This window comes from Diplotaxodon limnothrissa, linkage group LG2, assembly GCF_057381915.1.
Source record: "Diplotaxodon limnothrissa isolate DT_005_m linkage group LG2, D_limnothrissa_male_GT1.1, whole genome shotgun sequence".
Taxonomy (NCBI): domain Eukaryota; kingdom Metazoa; phylum Chordata; class Actinopteri; order Cichliformes; family Cichlidae; genus Diplotaxodon; species Diplotaxodon limnothrissa.
In genome coordinates this window covers 38,827,977-38,854,695 of record NC_140597.1, presented here as the reverse complement: position 1 = coordinate 38,854,695, position 26,719 = coordinate 38,827,977, and the positions used below count along the sequence as shown (strand labels likewise).

At 40.9% G+C, this 26,719-nt stretch overlaps 1 protein-coding gene across 2 annotated transcripts in view; it reads left to right on the top strand.

Moving 5' to 3' along the window:
- Window positions 1–25,914, top strand: part of LOC146639126 (ATP-binding cassette sub-family C member 5) — a 30,423-nt gene extending 4,509 nt beyond the window's left edge. Inside the window, exons 4-29 of one of the 2 annotated variants that reach the window (XM_085363476.1) lie at window positions 3,796–3,943; window positions 4,806–5,039; window positions 5,355–5,528; window positions 6,438–6,585; window positions 7,523–7,671; window positions 8,106–8,213; window positions 9,757–10,101; window positions 10,302–10,373; window positions 10,576–10,700; window positions 10,793–10,865; window positions 11,019–11,222; window positions 11,472–11,597; window positions 11,915–12,026; window positions 12,123–12,307; window positions 12,693–12,839; window positions 13,700–13,829; window positions 14,160–14,313; window positions 19,606–19,734; window positions 19,951–20,137; window positions 21,215–21,304; window positions 21,760–21,952; window positions 22,061–22,220; window positions 23,017–23,095; window positions 23,187–23,300; window positions 23,873–24,037; window positions 24,793–25,914. In XM_085363476.1, coding sequence (XP_085219602.1) covers window positions 3,796–3,943; window positions 4,806–5,039; window positions 5,355–5,528; window positions 6,438–6,585; window positions 7,523–7,671; window positions 8,106–8,213; window positions 9,757–10,101; window positions 10,302–10,373; window positions 10,576–10,700; window positions 10,793–10,865; window positions 11,019–11,222; window positions 11,472–11,597; window positions 11,915–12,026; window positions 12,123–12,307; window positions 12,693–12,839; window positions 13,700–13,829; window positions 14,160–14,313; window positions 19,606–19,734; window positions 19,951–20,137; window positions 21,215–21,304; window positions 21,760–21,952; window positions 22,061–22,220; window positions 23,017–23,095; window positions 23,187–23,300; window positions 23,873–24,037; window positions 24,793–24,885 — 3,844 coding nt within the window. In that variant the 3' untranslated portion in view covers window positions 24,886–25,914. The remainder of the gene's footprint in view (window positions 1–3,795; window positions 3,944–4,805; window positions 5,040–5,354; window positions 5,529–6,437; window positions 6,586–7,522; window positions 7,672–8,105; window positions 8,214–9,756; window positions 10,102–10,301; window positions 10,374–10,575; window positions 10,701–10,792; window positions 10,866–11,018; window positions 11,223–11,471; window positions 11,598–11,914; window positions 12,027–12,122; window positions 12,308–12,692; window positions 12,840–13,699; window positions 13,830–14,159; window positions 14,314–19,605; window positions 19,735–19,950; window positions 20,138–21,214; window positions 21,305–21,759; window positions 21,953–22,060; window positions 22,221–23,016; window positions 23,096–23,186; window positions 23,301–23,872; window positions 24,038–24,792) is intronic. The other variant, XM_085363481.1, reaches the window with a different exon arrangement.
- The last annotated feature ends 805 nt before the right edge of the window (window positions 25,915–26,719 follow it).

The window sequence follows — 26,719 nt, the reverse complement described above, 5'->3', positions numbered from 1 at the left end:
ACAGAGCTGACCAATATTTCCCAGTGTAAAACAAATTGTTCAGATGTATAACTGAGAAATGCTTGTCCAGTTTGTCAATGAACATTGTGATTTCCATTCATATATTAGATGTTGGGCTCTCCTTCCTAGTCTTTCTACCAGCCACCAGTAGTTTCATTAAGTTCTTATTATCTCTTTTATCTAGTCTAGAGGTGTATACCCAAAATATATAGACTTGCTCGTTAGAGGAATTTTTCAATTAAAGTGTCTTTTATCCCCCTTCAATAGTCTTTAATAACAAGATGATGAAAAGACACGGTAGTACTTTAGAGATAGCTGATAGTAGTTGACAGGGAGGTTAGCCCTCTTAAGCCTGAGATTTCTGAGAGGGTGAAATAAAAAATCTTGTCAAATTCTTCCAACAAAACCTAACCCGTTTATCTTTTTTTGTTATTTATGTTAACATTTATTTATGTTAACATAAATACGACTTATTAACACTTATTCATGTTATTCTGATATTGTTCCACAAGTTGTAGATGTGATATTTTTTATTTTTTGCAGACTGTGAAACTTTGCCTGTCTTTGCTTTTATGAAACGGCCTCTCTAAGATGCTCTTTGTATAACCAGTCGTGTTATTGAGCCTTCTCTTTTTAGCGCCACTTACTCTTCTAACCTTTTGTTGACCCCTCCCCGACTCTTTTGAGACGTGCTGCTGCCGTCGAATTCAAAATAAGCTAATACTTTTTTGTGAATTGGCACATTTTCTCAGTTCAAGTAGTTGATATGTTCCCTACAACCAGCTGCAAATAAAATATGGATTCATGAGATTTGCAAATGGCTGCATTATAGGTTGATACATATGCACAAAACTACAGTTTTAGTAGCCTAACCTATAGCATAGATTAACTGGATGGTCTGTAAAATGGATTTCAAAAGGCACCGGTACCACAAGGACAGTCGAGAGGGCACAGACATAAATGAACCCAAATGAAGCCTGGCAGGCAGCCTGAACAGCCCCTTTTTGGCACTAACATCGGCCCTGTCTCTCAACAAGAAATGAATAACAGAGTTACCCTTTTTTTTTTTGGTTCGGTGTAACAACATTAATTTATACAGTTTTTTCGAGGGGAACTCTGTTGACTTCCATTTTCAGCCCTTGTAGTTGTTGCTTGGTTTCTTTATAAGTGTTGAGTAATGCCAGTGTCATCATTTTAAGTAACATGCAGTCAGCTCACTGCACATGACTGGCATCTTCATTATATGCTCTGATGCTTTAGCTGAAGGAGTGAAAATGAAGTTACTAATTTTCAAATATTCAAATTGCTAATTAACATCTAGTGAAGTTGTGGAGGAGAGTTGCTAATCCATTCTTGGTTAAAATGTGCTTCGGTCACTTGTACAAGTAGATTCTCTTTGTGCTGCAACCCTGAGCTGAGATTGTGTTATTTGTCCAGAGTATCCTGTGGAGCTTGCTGTTTGAGGATGAATTCCACTGATATGATATGTAACTGTACAAGCCTGTTTCAGTCTCGTGGGACAGGGTTGTCTTTTTAAAATAAATATCGAGAAAGCCCTTTTGTTAAACCTAGTGAGATTAATTGTGACGAAAACGGAAAATGCAAGTTCACGTTTCATTCAGTGTTATTAGTCAGGGTTTTTGGAGTGATACAGCTGTTATGCTGTCGTTTTAGTATTCATAATTATGTACCGTTTTGTGTGTTTGTGCAGCACATAGTTAAGCTATACCTTGAGACTTAACTGATGAACATCCTGTGTCTGTTTACAATACAGGAACGATGTGATGGGATAAAGGCAGGGGAGTGTTGCTAAGAAAGGCTGGGATTACAGATTACCGTGAGAATTTGTGCCTCTCTTAGACAATAATGGCATTAAGTGTGTACCTGCAATGCACAGTGTCTCCCTGTCTCATCCATTAGCTGTCACTGACAGGAGCCGGGCTGGGGCAGACCGTGAGATAAAAGGCCAAGCTACAGCTTGGGAAATGCCTCGTAAAGACGCTCTGATTCTATGAATGAACTTAAATGTTTTACATTAAGCTTATTATTTGTGCTACTCAGGGAAAGTAAAACCAGTGTTTTTTTCCATTGCTGCTGTGACTCAGCAGTAAAAAGGAGAGCGACTATTTGAGGAAGTTCACTCTTGTATCTGGTGACAACTGCGTAGGTTGCCAGTAATGCTTGTTCTGTTTAAAGATCGTGGCTCAGGGCTGAGAGTTTTTGTGCTGCTTTGTGTATGTTAAAAAGAAGCAGACACAGGAAGCAGCAAAAGAGCACAAAGCCACTGGGTGGGTGTCTGTCACAGTTTACATAGCAAGAACATTTACAGAATGGAGATGCAAAAGCACAGCACGGGAAATTGGAAAGGCGCCCTGGGAGAGTTGACACTTGTTGGTTGCTCAGTGAGGTGCGAACCTTGAATGCTGTGTGCTGTTCAAACACACTCCTGCAACATCAGCTTTGCGTGCCATCTGGCATGCTGAAACGATGGCTGTCAGGAACATTTCACTCCTGTTCGAAAGCAAATAATTCCTGCTTTACAGCACGCACTGTTGCCCCGCTGTTCTCCTTTTCATTTATATGTAGGTACATGTACGCACATGAGATCTAATATGGTATTTCTAAATACACATGACTTTGGATTTGTGCGATCAGAAGTTTGCATGTGCTCATCGTGCATATAAATATGATGGCAGCTGTTTAGAAATGGCTCAGAGAGACCTCCCCCGCTCGTGTAAATCTACAATTTCCCTTCATAGATCTTGACTGAGTTCCTTGGACTTTCTCATTGTTTTGAATATTGGCCAGTCCTGTCACACAAATGCTATGTATGTGCACATTTTAGCCTGTATGTATACTTTTGTCCCCGTGTGGATTAAATCCATTATAAATTCATACTTGTGCAACCAGTTCTTGCTTTCTAAAGTAATGCTTTAAAATCGTTCCACCGTGGAAAAAGAACAGTTCAAACTCATTAAAATCATTAAAACTCCCAAATTATCTGTAATCTTCTGACCACAGTTGTATATTCATTTTGGACAGTAATGGGGGGGTGCTTAAAAAAATCTCTTCCAGTTTAATTTGCTATTCCTCGCTTGGTTCTTTGATTGGATTTAGGAACACTAGTCTAACTTTCTGTGAATCAAACTGTGTCTCTGCAGCATTTGGAGTGCAAATAATTGCAATTCCTTAGATTTAGCACCATTTGACTTCAAGTAGCAATTACCAGGCCGTGCAAGAGTGTAGCGGGTATAATGTTGTGTCTATCTCTGATACGTTTTTAATAAAGTCGTTAGGGCGTTAATTACTTTCTGCAGCTGCTCGACTGCTGCTTTATAGAGTCATTAGCCGTGATGCATTTGGCCAACAAGATATTTACCCACTTCAAATGGCATTATACAGCAATAAAAGTGCATTAGCACATCTTTAACATGTTTGGTGGTACCTTTCTCAGTGCGATTATGTGAAGCGTGATTGTATATTGTAGGTCACCTTTATACTATTATCACCCTAGCTATCTTCAGTTGTCTTTGGGGTTTTTTGATTGCATTGATTGCCTTCTATACTGTTTTTATCCTCTATTTTGGGAAGTGCTGATTTTATCCAATTAAAGAAAAAAATATCCAAGAAACTTTTGGGCTCTTTACCACCACATTGGATAGCACTGATGCGTGAACAAAGGGGAAGCCGTTAGAGAGTTATATATATTTAGTTTAGTGAGAATGGACTCATGTTTGGCTGAACTGTGCACTCCTATAGTTTGTCACTATTTGTGATCCTGGGTTTTGGTTCCAGGCTTGAACATTTGTGGCACGAGGAGCTCAAACGAAGCGGGCGAGAGGGGGCATCCCTGACAAGAGTCTTCTGGAGGTTCTGCCAAACCCGTATGCTGGTGGCCGTATTCTCCCTGCTTCTCACAATGGTGGCCGGCTTTGTTGGGGCTGTGAGTACAGTCTAAATCCTTCTTTGCCTTTTATATTTTTTTGCTGATTCAGCTAAAACGCCTTTCAGCATGGTCGCTGGCTTGGAGCCTCAAGTCCATGTATTTTCAGAAAATCACTTTATCCTGTTTCATGCTGGTCTGGAAATTGAAATGAAAACATACTGGGAGATTACAAAGCCTTAGATACTGAGAGTCATATTAATACCATAGATTAGCTGTTTTGTACCCAGTCACACTTTGGTCCAGATATGCGCAGGGCTTTTTATGTGGCACACTTGTAGCTTTAGATTCCCTGCCAAAACAGCTCTCAGATGATTGTCGCAGAACAAACTCAAAGTGTGAATATTTCTAAACATTCTTTATCAGAAAACTGAAAACGGAAGGGTAATAATGTTTGAAGTTCTAAGTCTGTGGCATGTCTGAGTGACTTTCATTGTTCCTTTTGCTCCAAGCTGTTTCTTTTGATGTCTTATGTGCATACTGTGTGATTCCTGTACCCACAACTAATAGCATTAACTGGATTTAGTTCTTAGACAATGACACATTTGTCGCACATTCTTATGTGATTTTTTCCTCTTTAGTGCATTTAATGACAAAGCAATGTTGTATGTATTCTTTCTACTGACTAATTTTACTTATCCAGGCGAGCAAAAATATTGCTTAAAAATGCATTTTGTCATATTTTATTTTGTCCACTTTTAATCAAGTTATATATGAAATATTTCCTGTGATTCTGCTTGTTTTTATTCTGTGTCTCCTACGTTATCTCTGTCCTTGTTGTTCTCTGTTTTGCCACTGCCACTTTTTCTCTGTGCTTTCCTTCTTTCCTCACTCTTTCCTTCCTGTCACTCTATGTGGGCAGGCTATCCTGGTTAAATCTCTGCTGGAGTATTCCCAGAGCTCAGAGAGCTCTGTGTGGTATGGCCTGTCTCTGGCAGCCGGGCTCTTCCTCATGGAACTGATGCGCTCCTGGTCTCTGGGACTCATGTGGGGCGTCAATTACCGCACTGCAGCACGCCTCCGTGGGGCCACTCTTACCCTGGCCTTCCACAAGATCCTCCGCCTGCGCAGCACTAAAGACATCAGTCCGGGCGAGGTAGGTGTTGTAACCCTGGAGGGAACTCCTCTTCATATTAAAGAAATCATCCCTCGCTGCAGGGCACCACATGCAGATGATTGAGATGGATTTAATTTCTGCTCTTACACCAGTCCTGCTTAGATTTCGACAAATCCCATAGCCTGAGGGAGGGGAGGCTGTCTAAGATTAGTCATTACTCAGCTTAAGAGGAATCATTGTCCATAAGTGAATGTGGGAATAAGGATAACTGTGTTCATAAAACTGTTTTTGTAGTAATATTTGGAGGAATTTTGAAGCAGTACTTTATGTAAATCACTGTCTCTCTCTACCTAGCTGATCAACATCTGCTCCAGTGATGGCCAGCGGCTCTATGAAGCAGTGTGTGTGGGCTGCCTTCTGGCTGGAGGGCCACTTGTGGGAATACTGGGTCTATCTTACACTGCATTCTTCCTGGGCCCCACGGCTCTGATGGGGTCATCCATTTTCATCATCATTTACCCTGTCATGGTACGACTTTCACTATAACATCTAACCAGAGGCAAAGAATGGAAAACATGGTTGTCTGTCTGTCATTCTTTTTAAAGTGGACCTTTTATGCTGATTTCCGGCTCCTTATTTTTTATTCCTGGACTCTGCTAGACTTGCATGAGTCACAGTTCAAAAAACTGCTTATTTATCTTGTGCTGTGCCTCGTTGCAGCACCTCTATTCCTTCTCTGTCTGAAGCAAGCTGTTTTTCTCCTTTTCTCCCATCCTCCCTGTAAGCCAACTTTTTTTTAAAGACAGAGTGGTGTGCTTTAGATGACCGTATTAGGAATATCTGCTCTCTTTGACAAACAAATCCAGCAGCAGAAGAAATTGAAATGGAGCGTTTAGGGCAGACTGAAGCTTTTTGGCTCATGTGGATTACGTGTACATAAATTGACCTGATTTAAAATTTTGGTGATGTGTAATATGAGCGTCCATCAGTATGACAGTTCATCGATATGAGAGAAAATGACGTAATAGGTCCACTTTAAGATAATGTAATTATAGCAGTTTCAAAAAGTTTTACCAAAGATTACTCAGCAGAGAGTTTATTATTGCTGATTCATTCTTAGTTGAAGACAGAAATCGTAACGTCATTAAAGTCTTTAAGTTAATTTAGATTATTGGAGAGCCAAACAGACACTTTTTAAAAGCATCATAACTCTGTGGCTATCAGTCGCCTGTCAACTTTCTAACTGTTGTTTTCAAATTACACTCAGTCTGAGCTGTAGTCTGACAGCTAGAGACCCTGCTATTGATGGGGAAGGCGTTTATCACTCTGGTCTCCGGGACAGGCCTGCAGCACAGTTAATGTGATTATGTCTGCTTTCATTTCCTCCCCCGCCACTTATTTCTCCTGTCATCATTTCCCCCGTTCCTGTCTGGACAGATGCTTGCATCGAGGTTGACGGCATATTTCCGCAAGAAGTGTGTGGCAGTCAGCGACCAGCGCGTGAGGCTGATGAACGAGATCTTGGGCTGCATAAAGTTCATCAAGATGTATTGTTGGGAAGATGCCTTTGCAAAAAACATTCGCAGTGAGTGGCAGTCATGTGACTCAGCAATATATCCAATGCTCATTTCTTGAATGTGGTGAAGACCTGGGAACTTTGTGCAGGTCAGCATTTTTGAGAATAAAGTGCCACTTCACTTGAACATCTTTTACTCATGCAAATTAGTCACTAAATGAGCGGTTTATCACCTAAAAGTAGGCTTGTCCTCGTAGCAAACTGGCATGATAACCCTGCCCCTTAATCCATTTCCGTTAACCTGCCCTGTTTAAGTGTGCCATTGTCTATAATCAAAGGCACTTTCAATCCCTGCACTTCAAGATTAATTTGCAAAGTGTTTGGGGCCCTATGATACCTTAAATGGCTGTCAAGGCTGCTCTACTTATTCATGACTAAGCAATGGCCTTTTCTCATGAGGTCCTTGCTCTAGGTCATGGATAAGCATCATTTTCCCTATTTAATCTGCTCCAAATTAGCCAGCTGGGTCTCACTTTCATTGCTGTCTTGTGAATACCTGCTATAATAACAATAATTAATTGGCGTTCATTGGTGAATGAGTCTTAAGAGTTACAATGTCATTCCAAATTTACAGTCAGCAATTGTGCCGATGACTCCTCCTTTGTAGTTTATGCAAGAACACACACATCCCAATGGGGAATAAGGACAATGAAGTGACTAAACGAGCCCGTGCAAACGGGATATACAAACATAGACGAGAGGGTCAGGATTCAGGAATTGGACTTGAAAAGTTTTCAAGGATCACCAGCTTTTGGAGCCCCTTTGAAGAGCGAGTCTCTTGTCCTCTCTTGTATCTATTTTTGTGTGCTTGCTATTTTGGTGAGTGACTCTGATTGTGGTGTGGATTGGCTGGCCAACACTTTCACTCGACCCTTACGTCACATTCGCATTCTTTGTGTCTGTCCTTGGTTATTTATCATCTCTGTCTTTCTGATCTCCTCGACAGAAGTGCGGTTAGAAGAGAGGAGCATACTAGAGAGGGCCGGGAACGTCCAAAGCATAACAGTGGGATTGTCTCCTGTCATTATGGTGCTCGCAAGCGTCTGCACTTTCTCCTTACATATGGCCTTAGGTTATGACCTAACCGCAGCTGAGGTATTTATATATAAAAATCTACCGGTGTGTGACAAGAAAATAGGAAAAACAAATCATAAAGACAATGAATGACAATTATGCTTTGTGGTATGTAGAAAAGTACTGAGCCCGGCCCAGAGGATTCTGATTTTCACATCAAAATGGCAACAAGACAAAAAAAATCTAAGGGACATATTGGGGCACAGATGGTCCACTGGCTAAATCATTAATCAATGTTGTCCAAAACTGAAGCACTATGGTGTGGTTTTCCTATAATTTGTCACCCATCCGTAGTCAGCATGTTGACTGCATATTTATTTAAATCATGTAACTTTTAAGATGCCCACCGAGTCTGTGGTCATGACGAGCACATATACACATTTTAAAGTCAAACTTCATGAATATAAATAAATTATTGAGTATAACTGTCTCCATCTCTACACATCCCACCTCAGGCTTTCACTGTGGTTGCAGTTTTCAATGCTATGACCTTTGCCCTGAGAGTCACACCACTGGCGGTGAGGTCACTATCAGAGGCTTCTGTTGCAGTCAAAAGATTTCAGGTGAGAAAGACGGACTGGTGTCTTGTAAAAGTGGATAAATGATAATGTTTCATGTAAAGAATAGTGATGTAGCTGTTGATGTCTTCATGTCTTAATAGTATTTTAAGATGTCAAGGTTGATAAAGTTTGATAATCAAATTAAGGCCGTGGTAAAATCTAGCTTCTTTCACCTCAGGCAGCTGCAAAAATAAAGCCAATTCTTTCACGGCAGCACTTTGAGACAGTGATCCACGCCTTTGTTAGCACTCGGCTGGATTACTGTAATGCACTTTATATAGGGGTCAGTGCATTATATATTAGTCATCTACAGAGGGTGCAAAATGCCGCAGCTCGTCTTTTAACTGGCACTTGAAAGTTTGAGCACATTTCCCCTGTTTTAGCTTCACTTCACTGGCTGCCCATTTCTTTTAGGATTCATTTTAAAATTCTTTTATTTACTTTTAAAGCTCTCCATGGCCTAGCTCCATCTTATCTCTCTGAGCTGCTACAGCCTTATACACCCACCCGCTCTCTCAGGTCAGCTGATCAGCTGCTCCTGAAGATACCCAGGACTGGGCGTAAACTTAGAGGAGATCGTGCTTTTGCTGTAGCAGCTCCCAAACAGTGGAACGAGCTTCCTTTAGAGATTAGACAGGCCACTTCTTTATCTGTTTTTAAGTCACTCTTGAAAACCCACCTCTTTACCCTGGCCTTTGACACCACGTGAGATGTTGGTTTTTTATTTTTATTTTAGTTGTTTTTAGGTGATTCGATGCTATTTTATCTTGTTTTTGCTTTAACATAGGGCTGTTTTAATTTTATGTCTTATGTGTTTTATTTATTTAATTTGCTGTTTTTTGTTATTCTATTGTTTTAACTTATTTTCTGTACAGCACTTTGTTCCTGTGCTGGGTATTTTAAAGTGCTTTATAAATAAAATTGGATTGGATTGGATTGGATAAAGCATACATGAACTTAATAATCCATATCACTTCTCAGAATAAGTACCTTTTTTTAGAGGTCACACACTAAATTAAACTCACATAGTGTGTCAGTGGGGAAGCAGTTTTTAGCCTATTCACGTATCACATCTGACATTTTTTGCTGTTTTCCAAACACGTGATAAATACAAAGCTAAGTAAAAAGCATTTTTTAAAAAAATATACTTTATTAATCCCCTGTAGTGAAATTACTCTCTGCATTTAACCCAATCAGTCAGTAAAGCAGTGGGCAGCCACCAATTCAGTGACTGGAGAGCAGTGTGTAAGGACGGTACCTTGCCCAGCGGTACCTCAGGGTAGCCGTTCAGTGGATTTGAACCCCCGACCTTCTGATCATTAGATTTATCCTTGGGTTTTCTGTTTTGTTTTTTTTTATTTACAGTCGTTTCTTTATTTTTTCCGTTTTCGTAGTACTTAACCTGTTTACCACATGTAAACATGTTTTTAAAAAAGGATTAAACTGCACTTTTGTTTTTCAAGCACTAAAATATTTAAGTAACTATTAAACTGGTCATCACAATGCGTGTTGTCTATAATCTATCCCACTACGTTTGACTCCACAGAGGCTCTTCACGATGGATGACAGAGAGGAGGTTGTAGAAAAAATGGAGGATCCTGGCAACGCCGTAGAATTTCAGGTTGCCACGCTGGCTTGGGAAAAGGCAAAAGGCAAAAAGCCAAACCCGGCTCCCAAGAAGCGAGGAGTAATGAAGCATGTGCTGCGAAGGGAAAAGCTTAGCTTGTACATTTCCACAGAGGATGGCAAAGGAAACAAGGAAAACCCCAATGTGCAAAGTCTCCTCACAAATATGGAGCAGGAGAGTCCACAAAGCACCGTCTCCTCCACTCAAAGCATACGCCCCCCACTGCACAAGACCCTGCACCAAATTAACCTGCGTATAAAGAAGGTAACACCACAAACACATATCAAGTCGATTAATTATGCTTTTTCTCAGTTGTAGTCCTTCCATACATGTTACTTACAGTGGTGAATACTCATATTAAACATGACAAAAGGGTATAAAGTAAAGATCATTTTAAACAGTGATTCCTACAAGGCTACTTTGGTAGCATTAGAGAATGTTCTCTATTTTGCCACTGCTACTAGGGGTCGCTGGTTGGAATCTGTGGAGGTGTCGGGAGTGGAAAGAGCTCTCTTCTGTCTGCTCTGCTGGGACAGGTGAGATTCGAGTGAATGCTCAACTAGATGCTCACTTTAGATTTCCTCTTCAGATAACCCAGAATAACTCATGAATAACAACAAGGACAGCTTTTCTTGCTGAAGTTTTCAGTCACACACAATGTCACAGTATAACCTGCAATCTGAAAAGGACTTTTTCAACTGTTTTCTCTGCTCCCTACCTTCTGCCTTTGTGTTTTAGATGACTCTGTTAGAAGGAAAAGTTGCTGTCAGCGGTGGCTTCGCATATGTGTCCCAACAAGCCTGGATCCTAAATGATTCTCTCAAGGAAAATATCTTGTTTGGAAATAAGTATAACCCAGACAAGTAAGAATAAGTACTGTATAACCATGTTATAAGTAAAAAAGCGCTAAACCTGCAAATTTATCCCTAACTTTGCATATTTGTTTCGACATTAGATACAGTGCAGTGCTGGAGGCGTGCTGTTTACTCCCAGACATTGCAGAGCTCCCATATGGAGACATGACAGAGGTATCTGTTGCTTCTTTTTAACAAAATGTCAGCTCCGAAAACATCGATTACTCAAATATCATGCCCAGCAGTTTCATTTTATGCAATAAATTTAATTCAGCCTCAGCACGAGGAGAGTTTTGTGCAAAATGTATTTTTATTTTCTCTTTTTAGATTGGCGAGAGGGGTGCCAACCTGAGTGGAGGGCAGCGTCAGCGAGTGAGCCTGGCGCGTGCACTCTACAGTGAGCGGCCCATTCTTCTCCTGGATGACCCTCTCAGTGCTGTTGATGCCTGTGTGGGCTCCCATATCTTCAGTAAAGCCATTCGGGGGGCCGCTAAAGGCAAAACCATACTCTTTGTAACGCATCAGCTGCAGGTAAGTATCACCTGTGAAATTCCAATAATTTCCATCAACATCCTTTTGCAGTTTCTGCTCTTTTAGAATATTTCAGTCCTTTCTGTCGAACTGAGTCTTTCTTGCTTTTTCAACCATGAGAAATGTTGCCTCTTTGCTGGAAAAGCTCCTGCGATCAATTAATAAAAAGTTTAAACCTTCAAAAATCCACAGAATGTCTGCAAAATTAATATCTTGCTCTTTTGCCTCTTTCATGCATTTATCTTTTAGTATCTTCCTGAGTGCGATGTTGTTATTCTGATGAAGGACGGCCAGATTGCTGAGCACGGTACCCATGTGCAGCTAATTGGTAAAGACCGCAACTATGCCATGCTATTCAACAGCATGCAACAGGAGGTAAGGCCAGGGGCGCACGAGGAGCAAAGCCAACTCTTTTGAATAAGGCATCTTTGCCCTCACGACACAATAAAACTGAACATTACAAGCTGAATAATTCATAAGCCCAGAAAGGCAGGCCCTGTAGCAAGGAAATGTTAATGCATACAAAGGCTTTTATTATTTATGTGTGCAGTGATTTACTGGTGAGCTGCTAAAGACCATGTCACCGATATCTCTGTTTTAATAATGTCCACAATGCCATTGCTATGGCCGTTGTGATTTCTGCTGGTGACATGTGTCAAAACTCTTCCCCCACTCCCCTTTTTTACTCTCAGAATCTGGTGAAAGAGAAACTAAAAAACAAAGAGCAGAGGGTAGGTGGAAATAAGGCTGACAGTGCCACTGATGTTGCCGAGGTCAGCCCAAAGATGGAAAGCAAGAAAGGAGGTGAGAAACTCTGCCCGTTTTCATGCTTCTCATGTAAATCGCTGTTTTCCATGAGAATGGTTCATAAGTAACTTCTTTTCTGGCTTTTATATTTAGAACCATTGATGAAAGCTGAAGAGAAAGGCTCTGGTTCAGTCCCGTGGTCTGTTTACGGAGCCTACATCAAAGCAGCGGGAGGCCCAGTAGTCTTCGTCATCAACATCTTCTTCTTTGTTTCCACCACAGGCAGCCTAGCTTTCAGTAACTGGTGGCTGAGCCACTGGATCAGACAGGGCAGCGGGGTGAGTGTAGATGACTCTAGTTTTCTATAATACAGGATTCTCAGTGGTGTGTGTTTGACTCCCAAAAGAAAAATAACTACTGTGTTTGGATGAGTGTGGCAGCCGACTGAGCATTAATCTGGATGTGCATGATTAAAAAAGTAACAGCACCTTGGTAAACTTAATTAAAAACAAGAGTGAGCAGTAAAGAAACAGATGTGCAGCTAAGCAGTTGGTGGCTGCTGTTGAGAAATGTGCTTGGAATGGCAAACACCACCCAACGGACTGATTTTCATGCCTTTTTTTTGTGATCCAACGTGTGCTTTTCTCAATTTCATTAGAGACCAAATGGGGAAAGAAAGATTTTTTTTGTCAGCCTGTAATTTGTTGCTCCATCTGCCCTCAGAACACATCATTAATCTCGGTGAATGAAACAATAGCGAGCAACAGCATGAGACTCAACCCTCATATTCGGTACTATTCAACTGTTTACATCATCTCCATGGGAGCTGTGTTGTTGCTGAAGACAATCAGAGGGTTGGTGTTTGTGAAGGTAAGCCCCTTTCTTTCACGTTTGTCCTCTTAACCACTGATGAACTTTAAAATTGAGTAGAATGTGTACCTTATATCCAGACAGCGCTCCTGCTTGAACGTCTACACTGTCATTTGTTCATGCTCTTATGGATCCAGTGCTTGCAGGACAAGTCAGTTTATCTGTCCACTGTCCTGTCTCACAACTCATACAGTGGCTGCATGCATATCAGTCTGTTTCTTTATGAGAAACGGAGACAAAGAAGCAGAGAGAAAGAGCGTGTGAGTGTGCGTCTGTGTGTGTGCGTGCACGCTCGTGTATTTCAGCATCCCCTCGAGTGTGCATCCTCGTTTTCAAGCTAACCCATCCTGACACTGCACTGCAGAGGTTAGGTCCCCACGTTAATGTGTGCCACTTAAAATTGCTAATTTTTCAAAGATGGCTAATCTTTTTTTTACCTCTAGCTGTGATGAGATCTTTGTGAGTGTTAAATATTCCATTACCGGTAATAGAATTAATTTGTTCTCTGCTGCCACATGTAATTTCTGTCCAATTGTTGAAATGTCTCATGCGCAGTAGGTCATGACCTTTTATGTCAGCCTCCTGGAAACTCATCATAAATGAAGATTTGACAGCACTACTCTGTGCATGACAGCTACCCACCACTGTGCACATGCATAGCATATGTAGCATTTATAACACTCGGGCAACATATGTGTTCCACTGTACCCGCTGTGCTTTGAGGTTTAAAACTGTGTCGACTAACAGACAATTTCACTCCAACTGTCTGTTTATCCAAGCAATGAATGTGTCCATACGGTTGTTGTTTACACGTGTCAGGTCTCGTGTTCAAGCACAACATGTGTTGTCTGTGTTGACAGTGCACCGTGAAGGCTGCCTCCGTGCTCCACGACAAGCTGTTCAGCCGGATCCTCCATTGCCCTATGCACTTTTTTGATACAACACCTCTGGGTCGTATCCTGACCCGCTTCTCTAGGGACATGGACGAGGGTGAGTCTTGATTTGTCTTGACTGTGAACCTTTCCCCCAGGAGACCTTTCAGTCAGTGAAGTCACCCTGGTTGACAAGGTGTAGTGCAAAGACACAGTGTGATTTGACATGGAGCGTTTTCCCTAGTGAGTGGCTCTCTGTTATGCACTTCACTGGTGTCTTTGCTTGACATGTTGATTTGTGAGCTGTTGTTTCTTTGGGTGGTTGGGTTTAATATTTTCGCAGACTCTGCTGTTTTTTTGCCGCTCATAGATTTTCCCCTGACAAAAGACACTTAGTGGGACCTAGAGAGACTCTACACAGTGCATCTGATGTACTTTATCTCCACAGTGGATGTGCGTCTCACCATGCAAGCTGAGATGCTCCTGCAGAACCTGTCCCTGGTGCTGCTTTGCTTGGGAATGGTGGGCATTGTCTTCCCCTGGTTCCTCATTTCAGTCCTGCCTCTGGGAGGCTTTCTCTACATTGTCAATCGTCTTTCCAGGTCAGACATTCAACACTCTCGTCCTAATCTTGGCTTTTGTTATTTTTTCCAAGACTATAATGCAGACAATGTACAATGGTCAGCTCCATACTGTGAAATTGCTCCATACAGACAAAATGACTTAAGCTTTTTATGAAAAGCAATAAATTTCACTGTAACTAATATTGAACCCCAAGTACCCCATGATGCATCCATCTGGGTTTGGATAAATGCGTGACGATTAACAATGTGTCTGTGAATGCAGTTGTGATCATGGCTTTGAAACTCAACTTGGGATTCAGCGTTGACTAGCTAACTTGATAGATAGTTAGGTTTATAACATGAGTTAACTAGTAGAACAGCTTGGGAGCACAGTGGTGCATTGGCTGCCAAGCAAGAAGATTCTCTGCTTGTCATTTTAATTCGTCATTCTAAAGTGGCTGTCGGCGTAACCTCTCACCCAGTATCTGGTGTATGCTTCCATGGATGAATGAAGTGTGCCAACATGATTGAGCTGAGCCAAGGGTAAAGAGCCTTCATGTGACTTTATTTTAGTCTAAAACTTAAAAAATCAAGAGTAAAACCTCTATAATTTATCCAGTTTTTAGTAAAAGAGCTGTTTTCTATGATAGATATGGACATAATGGAAATTCTGAAAATTCAAGTAGCTAATACTGTATGGTCCCTCAAATTATTGACCCCAGAATATCCACTTTTGAAAGATTGTATCAACTATGTGCTAAAAGTGTGATTTGTGTACACTAAAAACATGCTCCACATGCAGGCATACCAAGAGTCATGATCACACAGTTTCTCCATTTTTCCTGCCTTCATAAGTTTACAAAAGTTACGGGTCCGCTAGTCTCTTGGTGGTTCATCCCACCACACAGATGCTTAAAGTCTTTTTTTTTTCAAAGCAAGCGTAACTGACAAGGAGATACCGTCATGCAATGCAAAGTAATTGGAGAGCAGTAAGTTGCTTTCCCCTATGAGTTGTATTTTTAACTGACAGCTGCCTCTTATTTTCTCTACATGGAGTTGATAAGAGTGAAGTGCATGCAGTAAAGGTGAGGCTTAACACACAGAGCTAACACAGGCAAAAAGCCCACCGTAGATCGTCAAAGTTAGGGTGATAAGTCACTCACTAATCAGAACACCTGCATTTTTGTTTTCTTTTGTTTAGTTCTCCTCTCGTTTAGTTCTGGTCCACAGATTGAAACAATACCCTTCATTTTTAGTGTCTCTCATTTTAAAATTCAAAGTTTTAAGAGAGACACTTTTCTAAAGTCCAGCCTTTATCTGACAGCAGTGAAGAAAGCAAAGTTAAGCAGATTTTCTTTAAGCCTGATGGATGCTTCGATAAAGAAAATTAAATCCAGCTATAACAAGGACTGAGAAATTACTTGAGAATGGAGGAAAGCTGGTGATTCTCAAAGCCTTTTGGCTCTTTTCCTGTTTTGTTTTACTTTTCCCATTTTTGCACTGAGGGAATATGACACAGTGCACAAAGTTTAGGTTAGATATATCAAAATTTAAGACTTGCTCTTAGCATTTGTCATGTGGCTCAAGTTCTTGTACACAAACATACTCTTTGCCTTACGCTTAGTTTAGTCAGTTTGGATCTAATCACCCCAGTGGGGACCAAATATTGGAATGTTACTATACTTGTGGGGACCAGCAGACTTTATGGGGACAATATCCCATCCCTATGAATTTGAAGGCATTTGTGAGACTCAAAATGTGGTTTTAGTGTCAGGGTTACAATCAGGTTAGGGTTAGGCATTCATTTTTGATGGTTAGGGTTAGGGTGAGCCTTTAGGGAAAGCATTATGTCAATTAGATGTCCCCACTAAGATATGAAAACAGACCTGTGTGTGTGTTTGTTTGTTCCTTTTTAAAATGTGGCCATGCAGAGCTGGCAGATTGTGGGTTGCAGCTTTCTTGAGAACTGCTCATCAAAACATCACGAGTGACTGAAGTAAAACCAAAAATACATGAAAATAAATCAAACTGTCTACTCTTCTGTGTGTGAAATAGTTTGAAATTTAGACCCTTAGAGTGATGACATTTTGTAAAAGCTACATGTCTCTGTCATGTCTCCTTTTCAAAGGCCTTTTCAAAGACTTCAAAGGCCTCTTTGAGGCTTAAACGATTGAATAAGTTTTAGTTTTCTGTTAGGGAAAGGCCTTGTCACGTACTTGTGATGGTTGAACTTAGTGGTAAGCTGCTTCGGGATAATAATTGTCAGTGAATATACTTATATACTACTTTCTGCATTCATAATTTCCCAACACCATCACTGTTTTACAGATAGCTGTAGACACTCACTGTTGTACCACTCTCCTGACCTCCTCTGTGCAATTTGACAATGATTTGAACCAAAAATGTCAAATTTGGATTCCTCACTCCATAAGACCTTTTGTCACTCACTTTCAGTCCAGTTCTTGTGTAATTTAGCAAACCTCGGTGTTTCTCCCTGTTTGCCCTTTTTAAGAATGGCTTCTTGACAGCGAAGCCTCCACTGTGACCATTTCTGATGAGGCTTCGACAAACAGTAGATAAGCTGAAGGGACAGATGTATCTCTCAGGTCCTATGTCAAGCCTTTTCTGGCTTTTTTTCCTATTTATTAAGGACACAACTTTCATCTGCTGAAGATGATCCCCGGGCTTGCCATTTCTTTTGTCACATAACATAGCGAGCTGCAAATAACAACATATCAAAAGACAGAATATAAAATTGGTTCTATCGTTGATTGTCTGTTAGGTGTACACACAACACTGGTTCTTCCTTTGAGTTTGTTGCCTTTTTATGCGTGAATGATTCATAGGTCAACATATTCCTCTGAAGATGATCAGGTACAAGAACTAGACTGAAAATGTGTGGAGTAAAAAAACAGCCAAAGATCAACTTTGAAAGGCTTTCAGAAAGCCTGGAAAACTATTGCTTAAGACATTCTTCCCATACACGAATATGAGCAGGGATCATTCAGTCTGGGTGAAAGTCTGGTACAAGTCTTGAGAACTGCTAATCCAAAAATATTTAACTCACTACTGCACTTACTGGGGCGATCGTGGCTCAAGAGTTGGGCCTTCGTCTTGTAATTGGAAGGTTGCCGGTTCGAGCCCCAGCTCGGACAGTCTCGGTCGTTGTGTCCTTGGGCGAGGCACTTCACCCGTTGCCTACTGGTGGTGGTCAGAGGGCCCGGTGGCGCCAGTGTCCGGCAGCCTCGCCTCTGTCAGTGCGCCCCAGGGTGGCTGTGGCTACAGTGTAGCTGCCATCACCAGTGTGTGGATGATTGTGTAAAGTGCTTTGGGGTCCTTAGGACCAAGTAAAGCGCTATACAAATACTGACCATTTGCCATTATTCAGACTGAGAACTTTTATTGTCATTGTACAGTTGCTTGCACAAAGAAATTATGTAACAAGACCACAAGGTGCAAAAGTAAAAGACAAACACAAACAAGCCGCCAGTTAAAATCTTCTCCACTTATTTAAAACATGCTCTAATCAGTAGTGTTTAATATGGAGTCACTTTGGACCACAGAGAGAGACTGCTAAAGGTAAATACCATGGAAAGAAGTACTGTGATAATCTTTATCTGAACTGATCTGTTCCATAGTAAATTTTGCAAATGCACCTAGTCATTTTATATAATTTTTTCAGCAGTTGTGCAATATAGGTGAAACCACAGAGGGAAACAACAGCTCGCCGGAGTCTCGGGAAATAACCAGAGCATATTGTTATTTCCTGTATCAGTGAGCTCAAGAAGCTCACGAGTCTCTGTGTTATTGCTGCTCCGATGTGAAATCTGAAAGCACATTTCGATTTAAACACATAAAACTATGAGTGTTTTTGACTTTTAGACTTGTATCATAATGACAAATATAAGATAAACTGATATACAGTAGCTATGATTATGTTTGGAGGTGGATTTAGTTTCAGGGAGCTCAGACATTTAAAACTTTCCCTCCCAATCTCTGTATGTACCGCTTGATATTTTTAAACTGGAATTCTTGATTACTTTAATCAGACTTGACACCATTTTTGTCTCTCGAGTGATTAATAAATCACTAAGCATCTTCAGTCATCTTTAAAGAAACATTTTATTTATGGGTAGTGCAGGAATTAGTGATGAATTCTGAGTAAACAACAGAGACCCAGAAGGAAGAGATGATCCCCACCTGTCACTGGAAGGTAGTGATGACCCTTGGCAATGCTGTTGAACAGGACGAAATGCTGTATCTGACAAAGTCACGACATCCCGAGATATTTATGGATGTTACATCAACCTAGATCTCCCATTGATATTACCCACTTCTAAAGCAGCTTTTTATTGAATTCTGAGACGGAGCAGCCCAGGGCATAAACATGTTTGTCTGGATCACAGCCTCGAAGCGAGGAAGTGTCATGTTCCTTCCGTCTCTCTTCGCAGCTTTTTATGAGAAAACTGAATGATTCATAGGAGATGTGTAATTCCCATGTACTGTTCGTTCAGTCTTGGCATCTAAAAATAGGAAGACACCACACCTTTGTCAGTATAACTCTCTCCCCGACACTTTGTCTCGAATGGCGAGTCTGATGTCTGGCTGTCTGTGTGTATGAAACACTGCTCATAATGTTGCACAAGCATCAGATAGAGGGAAACGGTAGGGAAGTAAGAAAAACTGGTGCCATGTTTTGGACCATGTGCCGATCCGTCTCTGCCCGTCATTTCATCATGATTTGTCTGCAGCGCTCTTGGATCGTTAAAGCTGATGCGTTCTCCATTCCTTCACTCCTCACTTGTGTTTCGGTATTAACGTGTGAGGTCAGTTTTCCCTCCGAAATAGAGGCCAGTGCAAGTAAAGTAAAAATGTGGCTGAAAGCTGCACTGTCAATTTAACTGAAATATAACATACGTGCGTTGGTTGTCAAAACAAACATTACTCTCGTGTTTCATAAAATTGTCTCTTTTGCACGTACTCCGGCTCGTCTTTTGTGATTTCCAGTTGAATGTAAACCATTTGAACCATTTACCCCGCACATGCTAGAGCGCACTTTCTCACAATGCCTTACAATTTTCATTCAAATGAGACTAAGATGAGTGGAGGCTTTACAGTTCTGCAGTGTGCTGACTCATTAGGATTTTCATAACCATTTAGGGCTGCAAATCACAACATAAATGAGTTCTAATGTGTTTCTAATATATCTGCTTCTGTGATGTATACACAGTGGAAACGGCTCAGAGTAACATCAATACTGAGCTATGTATTTTAAATAAAAATGTGAATTTCATGGAAGTTCAATGTATGATTTTCATTGTTCACTTGCAGGGTACTGCTTCGTGAGCTAAAGCGCCTGGAGAATATCAGCCAATCACCATTCACCTCTCACATCACCAGCAGCCTTCAAGGCCTCTCCACCATCCATGCCTATGGAAGAGGGCATGATTTCCTCCAAAGGTGAGTACAAGGCTAGCTATGGGCATCATTAAACTTTAATTTCATCTTATCTCTTCTTGTAGTTTTTGAGTTTGCTCCTCTGTTAGTAAACATACCAGAGCCCATACCAGAATATTTCCCCTCAGCAAGCAGGAGAGTGCAGAGCTCTGCTTGCTTCTACTCTGGCTGAAATTAGTTTACGGTATCTCTCTTTCTCTCCCTCTCTTTTTTTTTCAGATATCAGGAATTGCTGGACACCAACCAGGCCTCAAACTACCTCTTCAGCTGTGCAATGCGTTGGCTGGCTATCCGCCTGGACCTCATCAGTATCTCCCTTATCACTGCTGTAGCACTGCTCATTGTCTTCATGCACAATCAGATACCTCCAGCCTACGCAGGCTTGGCCATATCATATGCAGTGCAGGTGTGTAAACAAACTCATGTAGTAACACAGAATGTGCAAAAACACTGACGGCTCTGGTCCTCTGAATGGCAAAAAAGTTGACAGTTTGAAGCTCCGGGCTGTGTAGGAAGGGTAGCAAGGCAGCCTCTATAACTGTGTGCGTCTAAATGTGAGTTAAAACTTGTCTGAATATACACCGATCGCCTTGTGTACTTAACCTTATTGAGAAAACTGGTCCGGGCAGTTTGGGGCAAGCACATGTGGCTGGATGTTGCCAACGTGTACAGCACGGGCCGGATAGGTCTTGTTGCAGGCGCATCCTGTGGATGCTTAATCAGACAGGGATTTTAGTCAACACTGGGAGCTCTTTGTTGAGAATTTCAAGTTAGTCCTGAACAGATTCTTCAGTGTGGGTGTTCTGGTTGCTGCCATGGGTGGTAAGCTTTGTCTGCACCATTGTTTGGGTAGGAGTTACGTAACCACAATATAACCACAGGAATCCCATGAAGTAAGAGTTCAAGGTGGAACATTGAACTCTAACAGGGTTACCATTGTCATTCTTGGCATCTTCACCTTGCCTAGTTTTAATGTTTGCTTCATCGATTTGAAGAGACAGATTAAAATGAGGCTTTTTGTGTTTGACAGAACAAAACATCATTCATCTTTTTTATTCTGCAGTATTTTAGCTGTTATTTGCTGCTTAATATGGGTCTTGTAGCACTGCATGAAGCAGCCATTGATTAGCACAGGTTACATGGTCTGGCTTTAACGCACACTCTCACCTTGCTGTACACAGACAGGATGATTTTCACAGTGTGTCTTAGAAATATGTTTGTTTTCTCATTGCCCAGTTTTTGGTTTTTTAAGATTCTGTTCTTTACTGCATGTTATAATCGACACAGAGAATTGAAATCGATTAACAAGATCGTGAAGGAGCCATATCAGCAAACCTGTTTATTAGGCTGTAAATTGCCAGTTGTTTTATTGCTCAATTGCTGAAGGGGGGCAGCGCACATAAAAAGCGAGTGTTTCATAGTAATTGGTGTGACACTGTTAATCATTAACCTTTTTACCCCTCTGCTTTTCTTTCTCTTCCAGCTTACTGGCTTGTTTCAGTTTACCGTGCGGCTCCTCACCGAGACAGAAGCTCGCTTTACATCTGTTGAGAGGATCAATCATTATATAAAGGTAACAGCATTGATTAGCACAGTGAGAAAGGTGGATTGTGTAACAGCATGTCTGAAATAACAGCACTAGACCAGACCACATGAGATATATGACACCGTTTTAATTCAAGGCTGTTGGCAAGTCCGTGTGTGTGTGTGTGTGTGTGTGTGTGTGTGTGTGTGTGTGTGTGTGTGTGTGTGTGTGTGTGTGTGTGTGTGTGTGTGTGTGTGTGTGTGTCACAAGCATTTGATTAGGAATGATAGAAACCTCTTGTGCAGTATTAACACACTCCAGGGCACATGATAGAGCTTATGTCACACAACTGCCATCAAACCACAATATCAGCTCAACTTTTTCTTCTGACGTGCCAAGAAAATCTCATAGAAAGAAAATCACTACAAATCAGTTAGGGGGCTTGCCCCTACACAGAGATTTACAGATTAATGCCAGATACCATCACCTTTTCCTTATCTAAGACTCTTGAGAGCGAAGCACCTAGACAAAGTCCTGAGGCAGCCCAACCTGCCCCCTCCTGGCCTCAGGAGGGAAAGATCACCTTTCAGGATGTTGAGATGCGTTATCGCGATGATCTGCCGCTGGTGCTTAAGAACCTGTCCTTCACTATCCTGCCTGAAGAAACCATCGGCATTGTGGGCCGCACTGGATCAGGTACGACTGACCTTTTCAGTTCCCCAGCCGGCAGACTTTTCAGCTTCCGTTTCCACTTAAATGTGTCTGCATTTGTTAACGCAGCATGTTTTCTATATGCGTTTGCAGGAAAGTCCTCCCTAGGAGTAGCTTTGTTCAGACTTGTGGAGCTGACTGGGGGCTCTATTATCATTGATGGAGTCAATGTTGCACAGATCGGTCTGTATGACCTGCGGAGCAAGCTAGCTATTATTCCTCAAGAGCCTGTGCTCTTCATCGGTACTATCAGGTAATCCATTGATAATTACTTTCATTATTAATCACTGCAACTGGTTTATTGAACTACCTTAAAAATCTTTTGGCTAAAAAATCATATCAGAAAACACCAACGTTTTGGCAATTAATGCATCTGCTTTAATGGAAAATTTGTTTTAGTTGTACAACCAGGTAGATAGCTACTCTCTTCCTCGAAAGTGCCTATAGTCAGCCCATCTGTTTAAAGCTATAGTATATGTGTTGAACATCAAAAGTGAGCAGGATATTTTCCATCTAGTCACTCAGTGTCTGTGATTGTGTTTTCAATTTTGCCTGAAATTGGCTTTTGGGAGATGTTGGAAGATGTCGCTGCTGTGTGTGCACAGCGGTGATCTGATGTGTGCCCATTACAAAAAGGAAAAATGATGCTTTGTGTTAAGAAATTAAACAACAGGGGTGCTAGGTCTGACAGGCCAGAGTATTCAAAAGCAAAAAAGCACCTCTGTTTTGTGAATGAATTCCCTCAGCTGCAGGTCAGAATCGATCCTGGCCATGGATTGTTTTGAGCTCAGGATCAGAGTATGCTGCCCTTCTTGTCATAATGTGAAATAGACACGGGCAGATGCATTTCAGGAGGTTGAGTTTGCTTCGATCACCCTAAAACCTGCCCCAGATGTACCAATTTGTGAGGGTGTGTGGTCCTCTGCATAAAAAAACACACTTCATGAGACTAGAAAAGTATAATAGTATAATATATAAGTGTTGTCCATTTATCACTGTCATAATGTATAATCAGTATGAACGTCAATACCATGGTTTATTTCCAATAGGAGCAATTTAGACCCATGGGATCAATACTCTGATGCTGAGGTCTGGGAAGCTCTCGAGAAGACACATATAAAAGAAATGGTGAGTTACAAATTGGTTGGAGTGTAAATTATATTTTACATGACTAAAGCAGCTTCCTTTTACATCTTTATGTCCCTTTGACCTTCCTCAGGTCAGCCAGCTGCCTCATTCACTCCACTCAGAGGTGACAGAGAACGGAGAGAACTTCTCAGTGGGAGAGCGGCAGCTCCTCTGTGTGGCCAGAGCCCTGCTGAGAAACAGCAAGGTGCTGATTGTATAATGCTGCTGGTTTATATTTCCATGTGGAATAGTTGATAAACTCCTCAGTTCTAAAATGAATAATCAGTCTTGCCATACAACCACCTGCATGGGATACCACTGCCCCCTGCTGGTGGTATCCCATAGCTGGTACGGCTTCTGAACAGATAGCATGAGGTCAGACATCATCAGGACATAGCGTATAATTTTATTTGTTTTCAGCTATTTTTGTGAAGTACTATTTCATAACTTTATATGTCAATAACCATGCATGTGCACCACAATTTCAGCCTTTGCTTTGTTTGGAAGGTTTCTTTCAGTTTTCTTATTTCATCTTATTTTTCTGCAACCTTGGTTGATTAAATCAGCTATCACACACCTGCCCCTCAAATGCCTCTCACATCATATAAATTCTCCTTCACTGAAAACAAAAACTTTGCTTTGAGCAATATTTGCATCGTTTTTTTTATATTATAAAAAATTACTCGATTCCATAATGTGGGTCGTTAGAGTCAATGAAACAGTGCAATCGAAGTAACCAAACTCCCATAATATGAATGCATGTGTCTCTTTTTAAAGATCCTTTTATTGGATGAGGCAACAGCAGCCATTGACACCGAGACAGATCGTCTCATCCAGGAGACCATTCGCACTGCGTTTGGCAGCTGCACTACTCTCATCATCGCCCATCGTCTCAACACAGTGATGAGCTGCAGCAGAGTCATGGTCATGGACAGCGGCCAGGTGAATATAAATGCAGTATGTCTGACTGTGAAACTCGGTCCAGTGGTTGAAACTCAATCGTTGATGTGATATTCCCTAAATTACTGTGTGTTTGATATGACGGATGGAATGAGACAGTTCATGTTTCACTTGAGCAGTTTTCAAGACTCTTGATGGTAGCTGATAACATGAAAAGCACACAAGTAGTCACCAGTTTATGTGTTTCAGCCCTTATCCCTTAATCAGTTGAGTTTGCATTTTTGGCATCAGTAAGTAGAGTAAAATAAGATGGATGCATCAGAAGAGACAAGATTTATAGCTTGAATTTACACCCAGTTTTTTGGCTGTGCAGTGGAGTGAAAAAATCACAGATATTCGTAAGCGTGTTGTTTTATTACTATTAGATGTACCTAAATGGTTCATTACTTCATGCATTTTGCATTAAAAAGACAATTACATTTCCATTTTGTAATCTTTGGCTTTGCCTGTATTATAAAAGATCCCAAAATATTTTGTTGTTCGAGCCTCGTTGATAATGTCAACATGGCTCAAACAGTGTTGGCCACTGTGTGCCGGGAGTGATCGCTACTCCTTATAGGAACTTATGATTCAGCAAAGTGCAGCAAAGGCTGTCTGAGGACAATATTTCCCACATATTGAAATGCTTTTCATACACGGCCGCTGGGAAATATCTTCGGTTGGAGTAAGTTTGGAGATAATGTGCCCAGACTTTATATGCAAGTGCTGATTTTGTTTTATCCTTTTCATTCTCGTAGATTTTGGAGTTTGACAGTCCCGTTGCCTTGCTGGCAGATGAAAACTCAAGATTTAGAGCCATGATAGAAGCATCAGAAAACCAAAACAGATAAAACACGCTGGAGCTGAACTTTGGACCTGAGCTGTGATCCTACAAAATATCAAGCTGAATAAATGATTTGCACACACACACAAATCCTGCCAAGTGTGAAAATGATGAGTAAAGAAATCCACTGATGGGTTGTCCATGCAACCGTGTCCGTTTATTTCCTCACCAAAGACACAGAGACAGCACTTCCTAACAGCACATCAAATCTTAGTATGCTAAGTGAGATCTATCAGCCACCTGCTCTTTGCCGCCGTGTCACAGGAGTTGTTTCCTGGGCACCAAACAATTAGCTGCAAGTGAAACAGAGCTGCGTCTCTGACAATAGCACTTTATGTGTCATGTGGACACTTGGAAGGACGTAGGATGGTTCTTTTTTTCAGTTAATCAGTCAGACACTAAATTAGTTTTATTTCCATGACTGAGACCTGACAGTCCAGGAAATTAATGTTAGGCAGAAAATGGTGTGGATCAGATTTAATTTCTTATTTGCATTGCTACTGATGTTTGTTTGTTTATGTCAGGAATTTATTTGTTTGAATTAATTATTAAATACAGTATATTTGAAAAACATCACCTTCTGTTCATTCCTCAAAATGGCTTTCCAAAAGAGGCTAAAATGTTTGTGTTTTTTTGTTGTTGCTGTAATGAGATAATTTCAGTAAATTATTGCAGATGTGATATGTGCCTAGACCTGTAAACAATTCCAGGTTATATAATGGAGTTAGCCATGTAAGCATGCTCTTTTTAGACTGCATGCAAGCACTGTGTTTTCAAATTAGCTCATCTTTTCAAATGCTGGAGTTGAATGTTTTGCCAGCAAGATCATTTAGGTGTTGAAGTATGGTGTGTGGTTTGCAACAAAACTGAAAACCATCAGGGTGTGTCTGTACATGTTCTGTTTTCACACATGAGAGGACTGCAAACGTCTGCCTTCGAGTATGTGCTGAACAATCATGAAAAGTGCAATATCCCTTATTTTCAAGATTGCCTTTGTACACTTGAGATTGTGAAGCTGTAATATAAATTTGTTAAATGTGGGATTTTTGATATATAGAGGTTTTTTTGAATAAACCTATTTTTAATTTATTGGTGACGTGTCTAGTCTATTCTTATAAGATGTCCATCAAGGATGTTATGTGGTTGTTTGATTTGTCTCTGGATTCCTCAAAAGGTTATGAATGCATACGCAGGAAAGTGTTACCAGAGGAATTTTTGGAAAGGATCTTTTGCATTCCTTGAGAAAACAAACTAGGGCAATTCATGTTTTATCTTCACATTGAAATAATTTCGATACATGCTTTTGATTTACTAGACTCGATTCATACATGCTGTGGAGGTCTTTATCAGCCTGAAAGCCTTGAGCCTTCTTCATGCTACTCTTGTTTTAATGGTAAAGGAAATTGCATTATTTTAAAAGTAAGAGCAGTCAGTATAGTATAGAGGGAAAAAGAAAGTTTTGTAAAGTGTCTTGTTGCTCCTTAGCAGCAAAACATCTGATGATTTTTCCTTGGGTGACTTGCCTAGAGTTAGCTACAAGTTTCAAAATGAGAATCAGAAGAAGTGAGCTTACCGGCCTTTATCACCCTCACTTTATTCCCGCTTGAGGCTATTAGCCTGAGGAAATAGTACCCAATGCTACCAGTAAACATGATTTGCATTGTGGGTACTGCAGACACAGTGTGTGTGTTTTTTTTTTTGTTTTGTTTTTTGACAGGGGAAAAGAATGCATGGAATACAAAACACATCTGGTTCTACTGAATTTTAAAGCATTTCCAATGTGAGTGTAACAGTGCCGCAGACGAGTCACGCTGTATCAGTCAACTCCTATTTTTCAGTCT